At 43.9% G+C, this 17958-nt stretch overlaps 1 protein-coding gene across 1 annotated transcript in view; it reads left to right on the forward strand.

Annotated features, from left to right (window-relative positions):
• The window catches only part of ANXA6 (annexin A6), a 38870-nt gene extending 32667 nt beyond the window's left edge, over nt 1-6203 (forward strand). The window contains exons 20-24 of the mRNA XM_083603978.1: nt 1997-2177; nt 2683-2778; nt 4274-4332; nt 4952-5074; nt 5816-6203. Coding sequence (XP_083460104.1) covers nt 1997-2177; nt 2683-2778; nt 4274-4332; nt 4952-5074; nt 5816-5875 — 519 coding nt within the window. The 3' untranslated portion in view covers nt 5876-6203. The remainder of the gene's footprint in view (nt 1-1996; nt 2178-2682; nt 2779-4273; nt 4333-4951; nt 5075-5815) is intronic.
• Nucleotides 6204-17958: the final 11755 nt, after the last annotated feature.

Raw genomic sequence — 17958 nt, forward strand, 5'->3', positions numbered from 1 at the left:
TTGACCCTCTTCCACATCTGAGCATTGGCAGATATACTTTTTCTGAACAAAGGGATATATTTTTCATTTAGGCGTTTAATTGGACACATAAAAATATCTGAAGGGCTGCACATGGTCTGAGAAATGAATCTGCTGCCACTTTTCGGGAGCCTGAAGATCTTGGCTTGAGAGATTAGAATGACCTGTTTTTAATCTATGAAATCCTAAGAAAGTGCTGCACAGGCCTATCTCTGACCCTGTTGCCTTCCTCTCTCTCTCCCTCTTTCTCTCTGTTGTCAGGTTGTTGCTGAAACCCTGGTGAGTGCCTGCCATTTTTGTTGTTTGACACTTTATTCAGGACTCATGGGGTGGACTCACACAACAGTGCTTTCCAAACCACAGGAAGGTTTTTTAGAGTGACCACTTGTGCACTGTCAAAAATAAGGATGTGACTTCGCACAAAATGTGCATTTGGTAATTTATATGTACATATAGATGCAAAATTGCTGAAGATTTAAATAGAAGTGCAATACATCTTGCCATAGTGGGAAGACTGTGCAGACTCACATTGCTGTCCAGCTGCTAACGGCTAATGGGCAGCTTCAAGGCTCCTCCTGCTTCCCTTTTTTGGGCTCTTTACCTTTTAAAGTAGGCTTATGTTGGTCAGCTCTTAAAACAGCAAACTGTCCTTTGACAGCCCTTCAAAGGGAGGAATGTCTTCTACTTAGAGTTGGGCACATGGCCACTCAGAGGTTTGCCAAACCCATCTTAGCCCATATCTCACTGGCTGTTGGGCCTGCCCTACTGCCTGTATTCATCTGGCTCTCCAACCAAAGATAACCTGAAAACATTCCCTTACAGTGGTGGGGGAGGATAAATTATAAAAACTCTACTGTTGGCTTGTTTAGGCCTCACTTCTCGCCTGCAAAACTGGGAAGGCAAGGGAGGGGAAAAGCTTCTTAAAGTACCCGGAAAGGAGCAGAGAATGTCAAAAGTTTGCATAATAACTAATTAACTGCACAGGGAAGACAATTAAAAGCAATTGGGGAAATTGTTAGTGACCTGCTATGTGTTCCAAAACATAAGAGTGCCATTAGATGTGCCATACACTTCTCACTACATATGAAGCACATGGGAAGATGAATTGTCATTGCATTGTTGCATGTATTTATTGTCAAAAGGCAGTTTCACGCAACCTTTTTTGGTGTTTGGGAAGAAATGGTTGCTATTTCTGTGTGTTAATGTCCCACAGGTGATGATGCAAAATATTACCTCCTTTTTTTACCTGTTGTGGCAAAATTTTAAAAAACCAGCTGAGTTGTCAGTTTAGGGGTAGGATAGGAAAAGATGTTAGAGTTACATACAGCCTTGAGGTGTTCATAAACTTTTTGAGGGTGAGGGGTGTCTTGTGTCATAGACCCATTAGGCCAGGAGTGGGGAACTGGATCTGTCTGGCTTGCCACATCTCCCTCACCACCACAGGTCAAGTTTGACAAGTCAGTCACCTGACATCATTGCCGCATGTGGGCAAAGGCACATTGCTTTGCAAACCCCCAACAAAAAGTGGATTGTCAAGGCTTGCAAAGTGCCCTGCATGAAACTTTTCAGGTATTCCGGTCAACTACAGTCCCCCTTTTAGCCCACCTGCATCTTTTTACCTGCCCCACACTTGATGTCCTATATGCCTCCTTGTGTAGGGCCAATATGTGGCTTAACCAAAACAGCCTTGCAGGCCAAATGGAGAGGCCTGTCAGAGCCCTAATGATTAGGGAGTGTCTCTCAGTTACAGTCACATGGGACCTTTTTGAGCCTGATGGTGATCTCTCACTGGATCAGCTCAAATGGCAATATGTTTAGTACACTTGGAGAGAGAATCCTACTTGGGCAGACTTCTACTTGTTGCCAGCCTTCTCATAATAGTCACAGAAGATTTTGCTGAGCTGCTTTCACAATCTTTGCTGCCATATTAATGGAGGAATACATAGCAACCTTCTTACAGGAATGCACTAGTATATAGGCTCTCAGGAATCAAAAGGAAAATATTTCACTAGCCTGTATCTTTTGCTGTTCTTCCCCATCCCTTCAATCTTCTTTGGTTTCGCAGAAATTGTCTGATGTTTCCGGTGATGATTCGACATCTCTGGAGACACGCTTCATGACCGTCTTGTGTACACAGAGCTACCCCCAGCTCCGGAGAGGTAAACAGGGAGGGAGTGGTGTGTTTGTTGAATGTTGTGGAGCCCGTGCCTAGATGCAGACTCATTGACCTGACCTTTCTCAGGCCGTGTTATTGTAGTTTGGAAAAGGGCAACTATTACCTCCTCAGGGGCTTTGAAGGAAAGACGCTGCTGATGCAATTGTTGTGCTACAAAAAAGAAAGAAAGAAATTCTCCTTTAGCTCAGGAACACCTGCTCCTCTGATGGAATTCAGGGTTAGGAGGTTTGTTTCACTAACTGTACTTTTCTGTAGAACATCTTGATATTTGATACTTCCCTGTGGCAGCACCTAATCGCCCTTGGACATACTTGACTTTGCCTAACACACTGTAGAAGGGAACTAAGGGCATAGCAGTTTTATGACACTGCTGTTGCCAGTCCCATTGCTCACTGAGGACAGTTGGCTAGTTCCCTAGCTTAGCTTTTAGGTCATTCCAAAGCCGTAGAGAGTTCTGATTTCTTATTCTCTACCTTCAATCCTTGTAGTCTTCCAGGAGTTCGTTAAGATGACGAACCATGATGTGGCACATGCCATCAACAAGCGGATGTCTGGAGATGTGCGCGACGTCTTTTTAGCCATTGGTGAGTGTCTCTTGCACGGGCGTAAAAAAAAGAGGCTTGTGCTCTTTTTTTTACGCACATTGAGTGTGGACTTCAGCAAACCTTGCCCTGCCGAACTTGCTCTTGCAACTAGTCCACCTCAACAGTCAACCAAATTTTTATAATATTCCTGAGATGAAGCAAGCTGGCCTTAGTTAAATTTCCTGTTGTATTCCACTTGCAAAAAAATGTGTGGGCTGGTAATTGTAATTTTATGTTGTAAACTGCCCTGAGATCTATGGGTATAGGGTAGTATACAAATTTAATAAATAAAAATAATAAAAATAAAATATTTCACAGAATTCAGCTATTCCGGTGAGTGGTATTAATGTCTAAGAGAGGCTATATGGGCGACCTATTATGTATCCAGTGGGGACTTCACTATTGGCCTGTTGGGGAAGGAGTGGTAGGTGGGATGCCTCCTAACCAGCTGAAATCTTACGTTGGTGCACTATGCACCTTTCCCAACATTTGTCTGCATGTTTTCAGTCTTTATTTGTACAGCTTTGAGAGCTAGAAACTTGCTCTGTGCAGATTTCAAACACCTTCGGCTGAGACTTGGCTGTTAGATAGAATCAGTGAATAGGATCTCACTGACACTGTAACCCTTGGCATGGCTCAGCAGTATGTCATATAGGTCTTAGAGGCTTCAAGCACTATCTTTATCAGTGACTTTCTGCTTGGTTGCAATATGTTGATTCCCTCAGGCTGGCTGACCTGCCTGCAATCTTGTTCTCCTGAACAGACTTTTAAAAATGTACCTTCACCAAGACTAACAGGAAATGGCCGCCACCCACTGCGAGCTTTGCCACCACTGAGCTCAAATGTGGCTTCTTCAATGGCTGCTTCTCTAGTCATCTTGTAGCATATCAGATGAATTCACTGCAGACCCAGAGATCCCCTCCAGTGGTGTCCAGATAAGGACGCTGGATAGACAAGAAGCCTGGAGAAGTCATGAGAGAAGCAACGCCTGCTAGATGCATTGCCCCTTGCTGCATAGTAAAAACATTCTGCAACATCCTAGCACACTTAAATTTTGCAATTCCCTCACAGAGCAGGAAGTGGCTACCCAACCATCCATATGGCTTTCCTCCTATTGCAAACAACAGAATCATGTGCAGTTTTTCAAAAAATATCTATGGTTTTTTTCTTTAATGGAGATGAGGCAACCACACTATACATTTAGAGCCCTCTGCTTGCAAACCTGGGCTCTAGAAACCTACATCCATCTGTGATTGACCCAGACAGCAAACATGAACCATTTCTCCCACCCTGTCAACCAAATTTGGACATTCAATACAGTAATTGGTGGGGTGCTTTCCAAGAGCTGTCTTTTCCTCTCCACTCCTTTCTTTCTAGACACAAACTAAAAATGCAACCTGAGACAACATAGCTCTTTAAAAACATGGGTGTGGGGGTTGACTGAGATGGGGCTTCCTGTTCAATGTTTTTATGTTGCACTGCTCTTTCTTTCAAGTGCGGAGTGTCAAGAACAAGCAAGCTTTCTTTGCCGACAAGCTGTACAAGTCCATGAAGGTAAAAACTACACTCCATTTGCTGTTTTGACTCTCACCAGGGAAGGGAAGGCTAGATCAGTAGCTTTTTAATTACGATAATAATCATCTGATTGCAAAGTAGGAGCTTGGGGTGGTTTCCTGAATAGGTCTGCATTTGAGAAGGCCAGGGATGGCTAATTCCTGCTTGTGATTCACTGAAACAATCAGGAGGCCCCTTCAGCAAATAGTGTGTTGCTTGTGTGAAGGGAGTCGATTTGGAGAATTTGTCAGTGAAACAGATGCAGCAATGAGAGTCACAGTGCTCAAGGCTTGCATCGTTCTACCATTTCAAATATAGAGCTTTGCTCTAAAGAGGTTGGCAGCAACAACTGAGTGAACCAGCTACCTGGTATGTGCCCAGCACCAGCTCATCTCTCAATGCTGATGCGCATTAGCAGAACAGATCATGAAGCTCCCATTCTACCATCTGCCAAGTATCACTGTAAACAAAAGCACTCTACCTCTGCTTGATAGAGCTTGTTGCCACCTTTTCAAAATATTTTGCTGATAGCAATGTACGGGAAAGTCCCCTCACTTCCTGCCCTTGCTCTCTCTTTAAAAAAATCAATAAATTCTTACTGGTTTTTTGATCTCCCAAGGGTGCTGGCACAGACGACCGAACTCTTATCAGGATTATTGTCTCAAGGAGTGAAATTGATCTGCTCAACATCCGGCGTGAATTTTGGGATATTTATGACAAATCTCTCTATCACATGATCGAGGTAATAAGAGGTTCTGGCTTTTGCCAGCACAAATGTGCCTGTTTGTGTGCAGTGAGCTGTGCTGACCTTTATGACTTGTTTCATGTACATCTTCGACTGGTTGTACTCACAGCAGCCTGTTCATACCAGGTGAATGTTCCACCCAAGCATAGGTGGCAAAAAGAATGTGCAGTCATAGTAAGACTGCTTCACACCATTAGAATTTCCTCCATAGAGATGTGTCTTCCTGTAAGAACAACCATAGACTAAAATTTGACACGTATGGGCATATGTACTTTACCACGATAGCATCTAATCAGACAGCTGCTATGAGTAGCAGGTGCCTGATCAACGTGCTTGTACACTTCCAAAATTACCTGGGCTTTTTCCTAGACAGAGAGTGAGCAAAACTGTAACCTTCAAAAGCAGCCCTTCAGATTTCTTTGAAGAATAACTCATCAGCAAACAATATTAAGGAGATGCTAAAGGAAATATAACATCCACATTAAGAAATGATATCATTTTATGCTATCTTAATAGTTACGGCTTATGCTAAAGAATCCTAGTCGTTTGAGGCTTCTCTGGCACAAAGTAATGATAGTTAAATCCACTTAAAGGCTGCAGTGTAGATACATTGAAAGACACATGTTGGCATTGCCTTAAAAAGATCATTTTTAAGTTTCTTTATCCTCCGATTTACCAGTGAGGCTGATCACTTGTAGGCATTTCTGGTTTTCATTTTGTCTTCCTTTCTTTTTGCAGAAGGACACCTCTGGAGATTACCGCAAAGCCTTGCTAGCCATTTGTGGGGAAGAAAAGTAACCAGCAAGTGACTCTTGTGGAAGCTCGTCCTCATGTCTGTGCCGGCGTCACTCACATATGTGTAGCCTAGATATATCACTGTTGCTTTTAGAAGCATCAGGGGATGTTTTGGATCCACTGAGAAGATTCAGATTGGCTGGGAGGGGGGGAAGATATTGCAGAAGAGCTTAACACTGCAAACAACAAAGACCACGGGGATTGCTCAGTCCAGTGGGTGGGGGAGTTGTCTAAACTGGTGCAAAACTAAGTAATGTACACAAGTCCAATGAAGTAGCACTGTTGTAGGTATTTTAAACCAAAGAAATAAAATGTTACACGTTGCTGGCCACCGGAAGGCTCTGGTCTGCTTTTTCCCTCTTCTGTTGTAAGAAGAGAACATGTAAACAAGAGACACTGATTCTCAGTAAGGTGCTGGGCGTGCAAAAAGCTCTCACTCACATAGCTCCTATGTAGCAGTTCACAACTGTGTAGTCACAAGTGGTGACCCTCTCTTGAGTTAGGCAGCTGCCTGACACAACACAAAATGAATGATATTTGGGGTCTAGTTTCCTTACACTGGACTTCAGAGAAACTTGAAGGCAATATGGCTCTTCTCTGCTTTTGAGTCTCCAAAGCTTAGCGTGACAGAGGTGAGACCTGACCTGTCTCCTAAGCCTGGAGAAAAGAAGAGCTCCGCCCCCATCAGCTTGCAGTGAGCCAGTTGGTATGTTTCAGTTTCTCATTTTTTCATTCTTTCTCCACATTTCCACGTCACTTTTTAAAAAAAATTACAAAAGTCCTCATGAAAATTCATCAGCAACTTTGTGAGAATTAAGAAGACGATTATTATTGTTATTTTTAGTGCCTGTCCAGTTAGATTCTGTGTGTCAGGTAGGGCCGGGGAATAATAGTGACAGACCCTCACAGAATTGTCGTCATAAATAAGAACTGTATATTTTACATACCCACATTTAAATGGTTGCTTTAATGAGGCCGTTCTAAGCACCAGTAAACATATTTTGCTTGTGTGAGTTCAGTTCACTCAAGCAAGTAGCTGGCAGGGCTCTCATTTAGCAACAAGATAAGCATGATATTCAAGTTAATAAAACAGCAAATGTATAGGAGCTTTCCAAAGCTAGGAAGAGTCAACAAAGAGGCTTGTAAGTGGCTTGCTGATTATTTTATTTGTTCTGGCCTGAGGCCCAGCTGTAGAATCACTCACAACATGACCTCAGTTTCCACCAGAAACCATAAGCTTGAAATATTTGTTCTTGCACATGAGGATTTTCCCCAAGCTGCATGCATAATAATATATTCAGCTCATCCTTATCAATTTCCGGTTTTCATTTGGGCTGAAGGCTTTAGAAAAGTTCCTTATGACCATGTGAAGGCCCAATGTGGAAGATTTTTGTTTGTGAAGGCCTCTAAATCTGCTTGCAAGAACAACGGGGGGATCACAGGCTTCTCACTGACCTAAGGGGGCTCTCACTTGTGGGATGCCTCAGGGTTCTGTCCTCTCCCCCATGCTTTTCAACATTTACATGCAGCCGCTGGGGGAGATCATCAGGAGGTTTGGGCTGGGTGTTCATCAGTATGCGGATGATACCCAGCTCTACCTCTCTTTTAAATCGGAACCAGTGAAGGTGGTGAAGGTCCTGTGTGAGTGTCTGGAGGCGGTTGGAGGATGGATGGCGGCTAACAGATTGAGGTTGAATCCTGACAAGACAGAAGTACTGTTTTGGGGGGACAGGAGGCGGGCAGGTGTGGAGGATTCCCTGGTCCTGAATGGGGTAACTGTGCCCCTGAAGGACCAGGTGCGGAGCCTGGGAGTCATTTTGGACTCACAGCTGTCCATGGAGGCACAGGTCAAATCTGTATCCAGGGCAGCTGTTTACCAGCTCCATCTAGTACCTAGGCTGAGACCCTATCTGCCTGCAGACTGTCTTGCCAGAGTGGTGCATGCTCTGGTTATCTCCCGCTTGGACTACTGCAATGCGCTCTACGTCGGGCTTCCTTTGAAGGTGACCCGGAAACTACAACTAATCCAGAACGCGGCAGCTAGACTGGTGACTGGGAGCGGCCGCCGAGACCATATAACACCAGTCTTGAAAGACCTACATTGGCTCCCAGTACGTTTCCGAGCACAATTCAAAGTGTTGATGCTGACCTTTAAAGCCCTAAACGGCCTCGGTCCAGTATATCTGAAGGAGCGTCTCCTCCCCCATCGTTCTGCCTGGACACTGAGATCCAGCTCCGAGGGCCTTCTGGCGGTTCCCTCACTGCGAGAGGCCAAGTTACAGGGAACCAGGCAGAGGGCCTTCTCGGTAGTGGCGCCCGCCCTGTGGAACGCCCTCCCATCAGATGTCAAAGCGATAAACAACTACCTAACATTCAGAAGACATCTGAAGGCAGCCCTGTTCAGAGAAGTTTTTAACATGTGATATTTTAGTGTATTTTTCATCTTTGTTGGAAGCCGCCCAGAGTGGCTGGGGAAACCCAGCCAGATGGGCGGGGTACAAATAATAAATTATTATTATTATTATTATTATTATTATTATTATTGTTATTATTATTATTATGAAGCATGGGCCAAGATGGTGCTCTCGCTCACTTCTTCCTCAGCTTCCTAGACTAAGATGGTCCAGAGAGGGGACCATACATCACTATCCTCCCAAACACCGCTCCCTCCCCCATTTTATCCTCACAGCAACTCTTTGAGGTGGGTTACGCTGAAAGACCATGACTGGCTCACAGTCAACAACTTAGCTCCATGGCAGTGTGGAGATTTGAACCTGGGTCTCCCTAGCCCAAGTTTGACGCACCTAACTTAAGAGACACATGGTGCTGAATTTGTGAGGAGTTAAAAATGTTCAGTCATTTTGATACATCCATCTTGATTGTATCATGCTGTCGAATAAAAGGTTTGTTCCAATTGTCTGTTCCTCACACAGCTTTTCTCCCTCAGCTAAGCTCCGATATGAGAAGGGTCTTGCGTAGGAGAGAAATAACAGCGAGGGGCTACAGAGGGAAGATAACGATGGGGAAAGGGTCTGCGTTCCTCACCCACATGCCTATTTTGTTGCTAATATGTGACCACCTCTAAGCCCCTCACCTCTATTATTGGGACCTTTCTATATTATTTCACATGCATCTGCTGCCGAACCCTTCGGTCTCATTGGAAGCAGTTGTCGGTGATGTCAAAAGTGACAATTGGGGTTATTGCTCATGACTTCCCCAAATTGTGATCTGCCCATGGCTTTCTCAGCCGTGGCCCTGTTGCTTTGGAGGTGCAGTCTCCATCCCTTGCAAAGTTGAAGAGGACTTTTAAGACTACCTCCTTTCAGTGCCTGGGTTTTCAGGTTGCTCTGTTGCCTTATTAATTAGATTAATCTATGCAATGATTTTTATTTTATTTTTTTAAAAAATGTAAAAATTTTAGTTACCACAGAATTTATTTTGTGCAGAATATTTCTCGGGAAGCGGGGTATACATTTATTAAATAAACTTTTCAAATCCATTGTTCTCAGAATGGGCCGTTTGCTGCAACAAAGGGGCGCCACACAGTGATCCATGAGGAATAAAGGCCTCTCCCACTCAGTCACAGCACGTTTGAATCCAAAGATGTTTAAATATGGAAACTAATTTCTTACAACATACTGGGAAGGACCACCTAACAGCTGCATATATAACTGCTTTAGGGACCACGTCTGAGCTGTAGGTTGCCAGCTGGCCGTCTCTGAGTTAGAAATGGAGCAATATTTTTTTTTCTACCCCTACCCCCAGCCCTATCAAATATGAATTGAGGTGTGGTGAAAACATGTTGCTCCTAAGGAATGTTTTGGAAAGGGTTGTGTGTGCAAGAAAGGCAAAGCTGACAATCCACATTTTAACATTCAAAGGGCCCTGCCCTGAAGAAAATATCAATGTTCCGCTATAGTGAGGTGCCAGTTTCTCTTTCCTGGTTGTACCTCTAGTCCCTTCTTTTCCCTAGCTCCTACCTCCGCTAAGGGCTGTGCTGCAACAGGAAAGAATGTGTTAGTGTTTAGGAGAAATGAGGACAGAAAATAATGCATTTTAAGGAAGGCAAGGGAAAACTGAAGTCATGAGAAAAACAATACCCTAAATAGTTCCCCCAGGAAAAACCACCGTTGCTAAAGGTTACAGATTCACAATCCCATCCAGCTGCGTTGCATGTCCTCGTTTAAAATTGGGCAGCCCAGATAAAACTTCCAGGAAGAGCTAAATTATTGTTTGTGTGTTGCAACATTTAAAACAAAACAAAAAACCTCCACCAACTATAATTCTTCTCTTCATGCTTCATCCAGATGTCTGGAGCATATCGTCCCTGAGTCAGCGGGCAACAATATTTCACATCAGTTTTGCCACTAGCAGACTCTAGAAGGAATGTTTTCTATGGGGCAGGAATGGGGAAGCTGCCGCCCTCCATATGGTGTTGGACAACAACTCCACCCCCGCCACCCATAGGCCAAGCTTGCTGTGACTGGAAACTGATTTACCAGAGGAAGAAATAGCTGGAACCAGTGCTCCCCCCCCAAAAAAAATGTTTAGGGGTACTCTCATTTTCCTACTCATATTGAAATACTGCCCCTCAATGAGGCCAAACTTAGATTCACAAAATGTTTAGGGGTATGAGTTTCCCCCCCCCCAAAAAAGCGCTGGGTCTGGAACGTAAGTAAACCAGTGACACTCTTGGAACTTGGGTGTTGCAAAAGTACTTCCAACGTTGCAGGATACGGCATATCCTTTTAAGTATATGCTAGCCACGCCTTCTGGTTTCTCTTCCTCCTCACCTGTCTCGAGTTCTGCCATCATCTGTATCAAGCTACAGATTCTGTAAATATCAGCTCTGATGAGAAAACCTTGGGAGTTATCTTAGCATCTTCTTATTTGATGAGAGCAAACGAAACAGATAATCCTCACAAGATAACGTCATCTTTCCACAGGAGCCGAAACATAGCAAAGAGCTGCTGGGTAACATGCATTGTTTTGGAATCTTACTACAAGAGTTGTCACCTAGTCATGCCGGGGGTGGGAGGGGGGGTTCAAATGCTATTTTTAAGGTGTTCAAGACACATATCTTGCCTGTAGGGTTTTACTATGTATGAACCTGCTCACCCTGGCAAATGCATTCCAGCCACTGAATATACCTGCTCAGCCCAGAGGGTTTCATCTTTCATGCCTTGATGATACCAAGCATTAGGTCATAAATAAGCCAGATTCTGAAGGTGTGCGAGCTGAGCCATATTAGCGAGTTGAATTCGATTAGAAAGAAAGAGATTGTCAGGAGGCAGCATGTTCTAGCTAATAAGTATTTAGACTGTTAAGTTGTGGGTGAACATATCAGACGACACAGCGATTCTTCAAACAGCTCTTGTTTATTCACAGGCCAGAACAGAAACTGAATTGAAGGGTTCAGCCAGCCTGCTTATATAGAGCTCCACTAGAATGCAACAGTAACCATTTTCTATAACTATCCAATCACTGAATGTCACTTTCAATCCCTTATTTGCATATGTGGACCTGAGTGAAAACTATCTACAGTATCCCCCTGCTGGCCCAGGGTGAGAACTTCAGTACATAACATAGACAGTGTGGGGGAGATGATAGGGCTCCTGTGCCTTTAATGCTTGTATAGAAGAAATGGGAACTTCATCTGGTGTTGTTCCCATGACAAATAGTACTGGCTGAAATTCCCTCTCCTGTACAGCTATTCAGGGTCCTTCTCCATTCCTTTTACCTGGCCCCTCTAATAATGGCTGCTGCATGCAGCATCGTGATTAAAGTATCGTGATTCCTCCAAAGAAGCATGAGATTCACACCCTAAGGCACAAATAAAAATTATAAAAAATCCTTCAGAAAATCGACTTTGGATGCTAAAAATGACTTTTAATTTATCTCCAGGGTGGTGCAATACCCAAGTCAATAGACATTTTGTTACATGGATTTAAGAAGTCCAGAACACACTTTTTTAAAAGAAGAATAAGATCTGTATAGGCCCAAACCTTCTTTTCTGGTTAATTTGAATTCTGTCATGTCATGAACCACATCCCAAGATTCCTATGTGCATCAGGAAGCACCCATAGAGTCATAGAATAGTTGAGCTGGAAGAGACTACAAGGATCATCTAGTTCAAACCTCTGCAATGCAGGAATCTTTCACCCATTTTGCACACAAAACAGGCGTGCTCAATTGGCTTGCCATGCACTGCTTGTGGGTCATCATCTGCAAGCCTTTCAGGCCTATACCATGCAGATTGATAAACATTTTAATAGGCCCTAAATCAGGGGTGTAGAACCTCCCTACATCCTGTGCTAATAAATACAGTAAAAGAAGTTGAGATGCAAAGCCAGTGAGGGGTGGGGCTTGGGGACAGAAGGCATGGCTGGGGGAAGTCATGGTGGGCCAAATCTGACCCCCATCCATTAAGTTCCATACCCCTTCCTTAAGTTGAGCATGGGGTGTCCTAATCAGTAACTAAACCTGTGCAATTTAAAAAAAACAAAAAACAGCATGATACTATAGGGAGACATTACAATAGAGAGCTGGCTTATACTGAATCAGGCTACTCCTATCTGCTCCAGTTGGCAATAATTCCATGAGATATTTGGCAGATAGATGCCTTATCCAGTTATGCTGTCTGAAACACTTTTACCTGGAAATGTCAGTGGTTGAAATGGGGACCATTTTCTGCCACCCAGCTATGTCCCCACGATGTCATGATGGCAGCATAAGCCACTATGCCTGACTGTGCAAGTATTGAGCGTTTGGGAGCTGATGAATTTTCTCAAGGCCTATGTTTCTCCAGAAAACATGAGTAAGGTTTCCTGCAGAAATGCCCAAATGGAATGGTTCATCTGTGGTAGCCATAAGCTTTTGCATAGATGGTTCCTCTCAAGTGGGTCTGGTAGTGATGTTGCCTTTAGTGCTTTAGGTTTTGATTTCCCCATTCTTCTCCTTCCTTGGACTTCTAATACTGCTTTCTCCTACCTCAGTGGTACTCTTTTCATTCCCCTGGGCCACTAGACCACCTTCTATAAGTTCACAAGAATCAGTTGTATTGGGCCTGTTCAGAATGCACTCAGGTTAACCCAAGTACATGATTTGCATATCTCTGTGTTCTGGAAATCCCCTTCTCTTGACCAAAACTTCCTCCCTAGGCTCAGAAGGCGTCATCATTTTGTTTCACTGCTTTCTTTCAGACCAGAGCAACCAAACAGAGCAAACTGAAGGGGTAAACAAAACCCACTCCTGATGTGAACTGGCAGGCAGTGCAAACAGCTTTCTTCTTGACTTTGTGGGTTCAGCCCCTTTTGAGTTACCTAACATCCATCCTGTTGTGCAGAAGACAGCTTTTCTTTCCAAAATCAAACTGATTACGAAGGATGTTAATGTTTCATTCCATGGTGGTGGTGATAGCATTATGGCAAATTTGTGCCACCTTTTGAGTTGTGAATTTCTCCCTATATATAATAAAAATGTAAGAATGTCATCACGCAAGCCCCATTGGAGGATTTCTAGTGCCACATCACAATCCTGGAGTTGCATGAAGTCAGGGCAGGATTGGGGAGCAAATGCGAAGGCAGGTTATACTACAGCAGTGGCCACGGCAAGAGAGTGACAAGGGAGAAACACTGAGAGGGGGAAAGTGGTGGTTATAAAAGTTTGAGTAAAGTAGGAATTGGCAAAACTCAGAAGAAAATAGCAATTGTAAGCAAAGACATAGGTTTGAAATAAAGTACTTTGGAATACATCAGGGATCTGCATCCTTCACATGAGGCAACTGAGGATGAAAACCTATATTTGTAATGAACTGCACCATTTTGAAGAGAGTAAAATTTTCCTCTTACAATCATATTTTTTAATCTTATATTTTGCGTTTTATTTAATTCATCATTACATTTATATCCTGCCTTTTCCTTCAAGAAACCCAAGGGGGCAGATATGATTCTCCCTGTCTCCATTTTATCCTTACAACAACGATCCTGTGGTTAGGTCACCCAGAAAGCATTGTGCCATTTTATGTTTCAGCAGTATGCCACCTTGATATTTTATGATGCAGCCATGTAGATATAGATATAGGTAAGTGGAATGTGGCGCCGTCTTGACATCCATTCACCTGAAGTGCACACATTGCCCTGTTCTTCCTGCCTGATCCTTTTACCTCAGAGCTGTTAGGCACAACACTGTCTGACATTGAGAAATAGGAGCCAATGCAAAGGTCAAACAATGTAGCTTTCCCCCACTGCTTTCAGAGACAGAGCTAGACACATGCCTCAGTGCTTCCTTCTAACCTACCAGGAACAGGTCTCGGTTAATTCTGACAGACCAGACAACTGAGAGCTCTGTGCTGGTTACATCCGAGCATTCACCCAATCTGGCCTGCTGTGGTGTGTGTGTGTGTGTGCCCAACAACTGGTGTTTCAAATCTGCCTCTGGCACCATAGAGAAGTTGCAAGGCTACATTCAGACTGCACTTTATTCCATTTCCCCATTGTTTCCTTATCCGATAATTTTGTGTTTTATGTGATCTTTCCCGCAACGTAAAAGCCACTTCTGGGAATCTAGTGGAAGTTTAGTGCTGGGAAGAGGAAGTGTCAGAAGCTGAAGGGATAACAGGGCTCACCAGTGGCGTAGCGTGGGGGGTGCAGGGGGGGCCGGCCGCACCGGGTGCAACATCTGGGGGTTAGGGTTAGGGGCAGCAAATCCACGGGTTAGGGGGCGCAAATTACTTGCCTTGCCCCGGGTGCTGACAACCCATGCTATGCCACTGGGGCTCACTGAGTTAAGAAAAGTCTATGACAGAAAGGAGTCCAGAACCAGAGGCAGTGGGAGGGGGGAAACCAAGAGGCAGAGATGAGCCAGGCTAGTAAAGAGGCATGGGTGTCTCCGCCTCCTGTCACAACAAAGTCCCCTCCTCCTAATTCCCAGGAGCAGGAGAGGAATTAAATGAGTGCAGCAAAGATGGGCTGCACACAGGCACAGTCTCCAGTTCCTTATAAAAAGCCCTGGAGAGGAGGAGACATGTCCAATGGCATCTGCTACTGTGCTGTTGGTGGCGAATGAAGTTTAGCAGGACAAGGCAGCATGTTCATCAAAAAGCCACAATTCCATAATGTGGAGTAGAAGGAATGTTAGCAACCAGGACAGAAGTTATAACCAGGAAAGCTAATGCAATAATGCCCATGTCTGAATGCATAGTCAGAACTGGAAAAATTAAGGTGTGGGTAGCCAGTGTAGGCCCGCCATATGTTGTAAATCTACATCATCCCTGACTATGCTGGCTGGGGCTGAATTTTAGTTTTCAGCATGGGGGGGGGACCGCTGGGCTAAAGCAGAGTGGGTGCCACTGCCTTCATGGTTGCCCCCCTGCCACTCAGGGATACACCAAGGCTTCTGCATATGCTGTTTGTCCTGACAATATATTTACACACCACGCAATGGATTGGTAAAAGGGCTGGGTGTTGTGAGTGGTGTCCTGTAAACATTGCCCTGTATAGACCATTGCCCTGGTAAAGGCATATGTAAGTAAGGTCGGGCCTAAGGACATTTTTCTATATGACGCTAAAACCACCTTTAGGTCTCCCTTGTGCTATTTATGTTCCTGTCTGACCTTTCTTAATCTGGGAGAGAAAGCTGAAAAAGAAGACAGGAGAAGGCACCTTTTATCATATGTGGTGGAAATGTAAGGCAGTAAAAGAATTTTGGGAAATGATATATAATGAGTTGAAAAAACATGTTTAAAATAACATTTTCTAAAAAAACCTGAAACTTTCCTTTTAGGAATTCTAGGTGCCAAAATCCCAAGAGAGCAGAAAAGACCACGGTTACGCAGATGTTATTGGCCCAGAGATGGAAAGAAGATAAAGTCCCTACCAGAGAAGAATGACAGATCAAGTTGATGGATTGTGCTGAAACGGCTGAAATGGCTGGAATAATCAGAAATCAGGAAGACCAAAATTTTAATAAGGAATGGGGAAAATTTATAACTTATCTTATAGACCATTGTAAACAGTTAAAATCGTTAGTAGGATTGGAATACCATTTGTAGTTTAATGGTGAATTTTGGATACAATGGAGAGATAAAAGATTTGGATTATTATGAAAGATACGGGAGGAAATGATTAATAACAGGATGCACAAAGGGGAGAAGGAAAGTCCAAGAGATTCCTTGGGATCTTGTTTTAATGTTGTATGTTGGACATGTGACTGTAAAATTTTAATCTGAAAAACCAAATAAACAATTTTTTAAAAAAGAAAAGAAGAAAAAGACAGGCATTCGTGGGTAAATCTGTCCAGCTAATAATTTCTCAGAGGCTGGAAGCATCTGTAGCAACATGGTATCCGTGCAAATGTGGGGAGAATGACATGCGCACAGAAATACCTCTGAAAGAATATGTTCACTGCTGAAAAGAAGTTTACTCTGGATTGTGGATATATAGTGTGGCCTGCTTTGCATTGTCAAAGAAGCACACGTACCCCAAAATGAGGACAAAAATCTGCACATGCTACTTCATATGTACACTTGCACATTTAGAAATCATTTCCGTAATTTAAATACAAAAGCGGCCTATCTGCCTTTTCAGTTTGCTGTCGAGGTGCTAGCCATTGATGAGCATCTTCAAGGCTCCTGCTCTCCCTTCTTATATGCTTTTTTAAAAATAGACTTCAGTAGGACAGCCCTTCAAATAGAGAATGATTTCAAAGACTGACTTCCTGATAGCCCTGTCAAAGAGAGCAGTGTCATCTGTAAAGGTTGACACACATGGCCACCCTAGCTATAAAGCAACAGTGGCGTAGCGTGGGGGGTACAGGGGGGGCGGGCCGCACCGGGCGCAACATCTGGGGTTAGGGCAAATCCACGGGTTAGGGGGGCGCAAATCCACGGGTTAGGGGGCGCAAATTACTTGCCTTGCCCCGGGTGCTGACAACCCATGCTACGCCACTGTAAAGCAATACTGCTGTGTTATCCACCAGCAGACTTTGTGCTGTAAAGCAAAGGTGTGGAACCTCTTGAAGTTGTTGGACCTATTAGCCATGCTGTCTGGGGGGCTGATGGGGGCTGCTGTCCAACCACATCAGGAGGGTCAAGCTTCCCCAGGAGATCTGAACATACCTGGGTTGCTGTCTACACTCTACCAGCACCGCTCATAAGCTTAATCTTCAGACACTGGCTGCAAAAGGTAGATCCTGGCTACGTGTGTTGAATGCTGAGCCAATGTCCCTACTTTTCTCACAGAAAACAAAGACTATATTTGCTGTGATTTGACAGAGGCCAAAGACTGTAACAGCAGAAAAATCATTTAATTATGAGAAGCCTCTTCTAAGACCAGAGATGCAAAGGGGTGGGGGACAAATGGGATTTTCCCCCTTCCTTTTTCCACCCTTCCTAGCACCCATTTTTTATGACCCTTCATTTCATGGACTTCCATTTTTCCCAATTGCCATCTGTCAGCCACATGGAATGATGGCGGAATACAAGTCAGGTGGCAACCCTGCAGCCTCAGGCCCTCAAATGATTGTGGCTTGGACTCATCTGCGACTGGATCTCTGAACTTCTTTTTTAAAGCAGCAACAGGTTTTTGATCAGCGGCCCTGAGGAAGGGTTTGATCTTTTCTCTTCCTGCCATTTCCATGACATAAATCCTCCCCCTATTTTCTCCACCGGGAGGCTTGATGACATTATCCCACACTGTCAAGGGCATTTCCCCATCACTTTCCTTATCACAAAAAGTCTGGTCTTTGGGGGAAGTGGGGCTTTTTTGTGTGTAAGACTCTCCCTATCAGCTGTAACTGAGAAACCTGGATTTGCTGGTATGTGGTTGAATCTCACCCCTCAAATATTTGCAGTCTGGATGCACCCTCAGTCATGGATCTCCCGTGCCACATTGTAATGTTAACAAAATGAAAATGGTAGTTATTTCTATATTCCAAAGGATTTGGAATACCTGGTTACAGAGGCCTATCTGCAGACTTTCCCCAGGAACAATAAAACAGCTTTGTGGTTAGAATACGTAGCCCTTTAAGGAATGTGGCGTGGAATAATAGTCTTTCCAAAATTGAATCACATTTTTCATCAGTGAATT

The sequence above is a fragment of the Podarcis filfolensis genome, assembly GCF_964270895.1.
Source record: "Podarcis filfolensis genome assembly, chromosome: 2".
In the NCBI taxonomy this organism is placed as follows: domain Eukaryota; kingdom Metazoa; phylum Chordata; class Lepidosauria; order Squamata; family Lacertidae; genus Podarcis; species Podarcis filfolensis.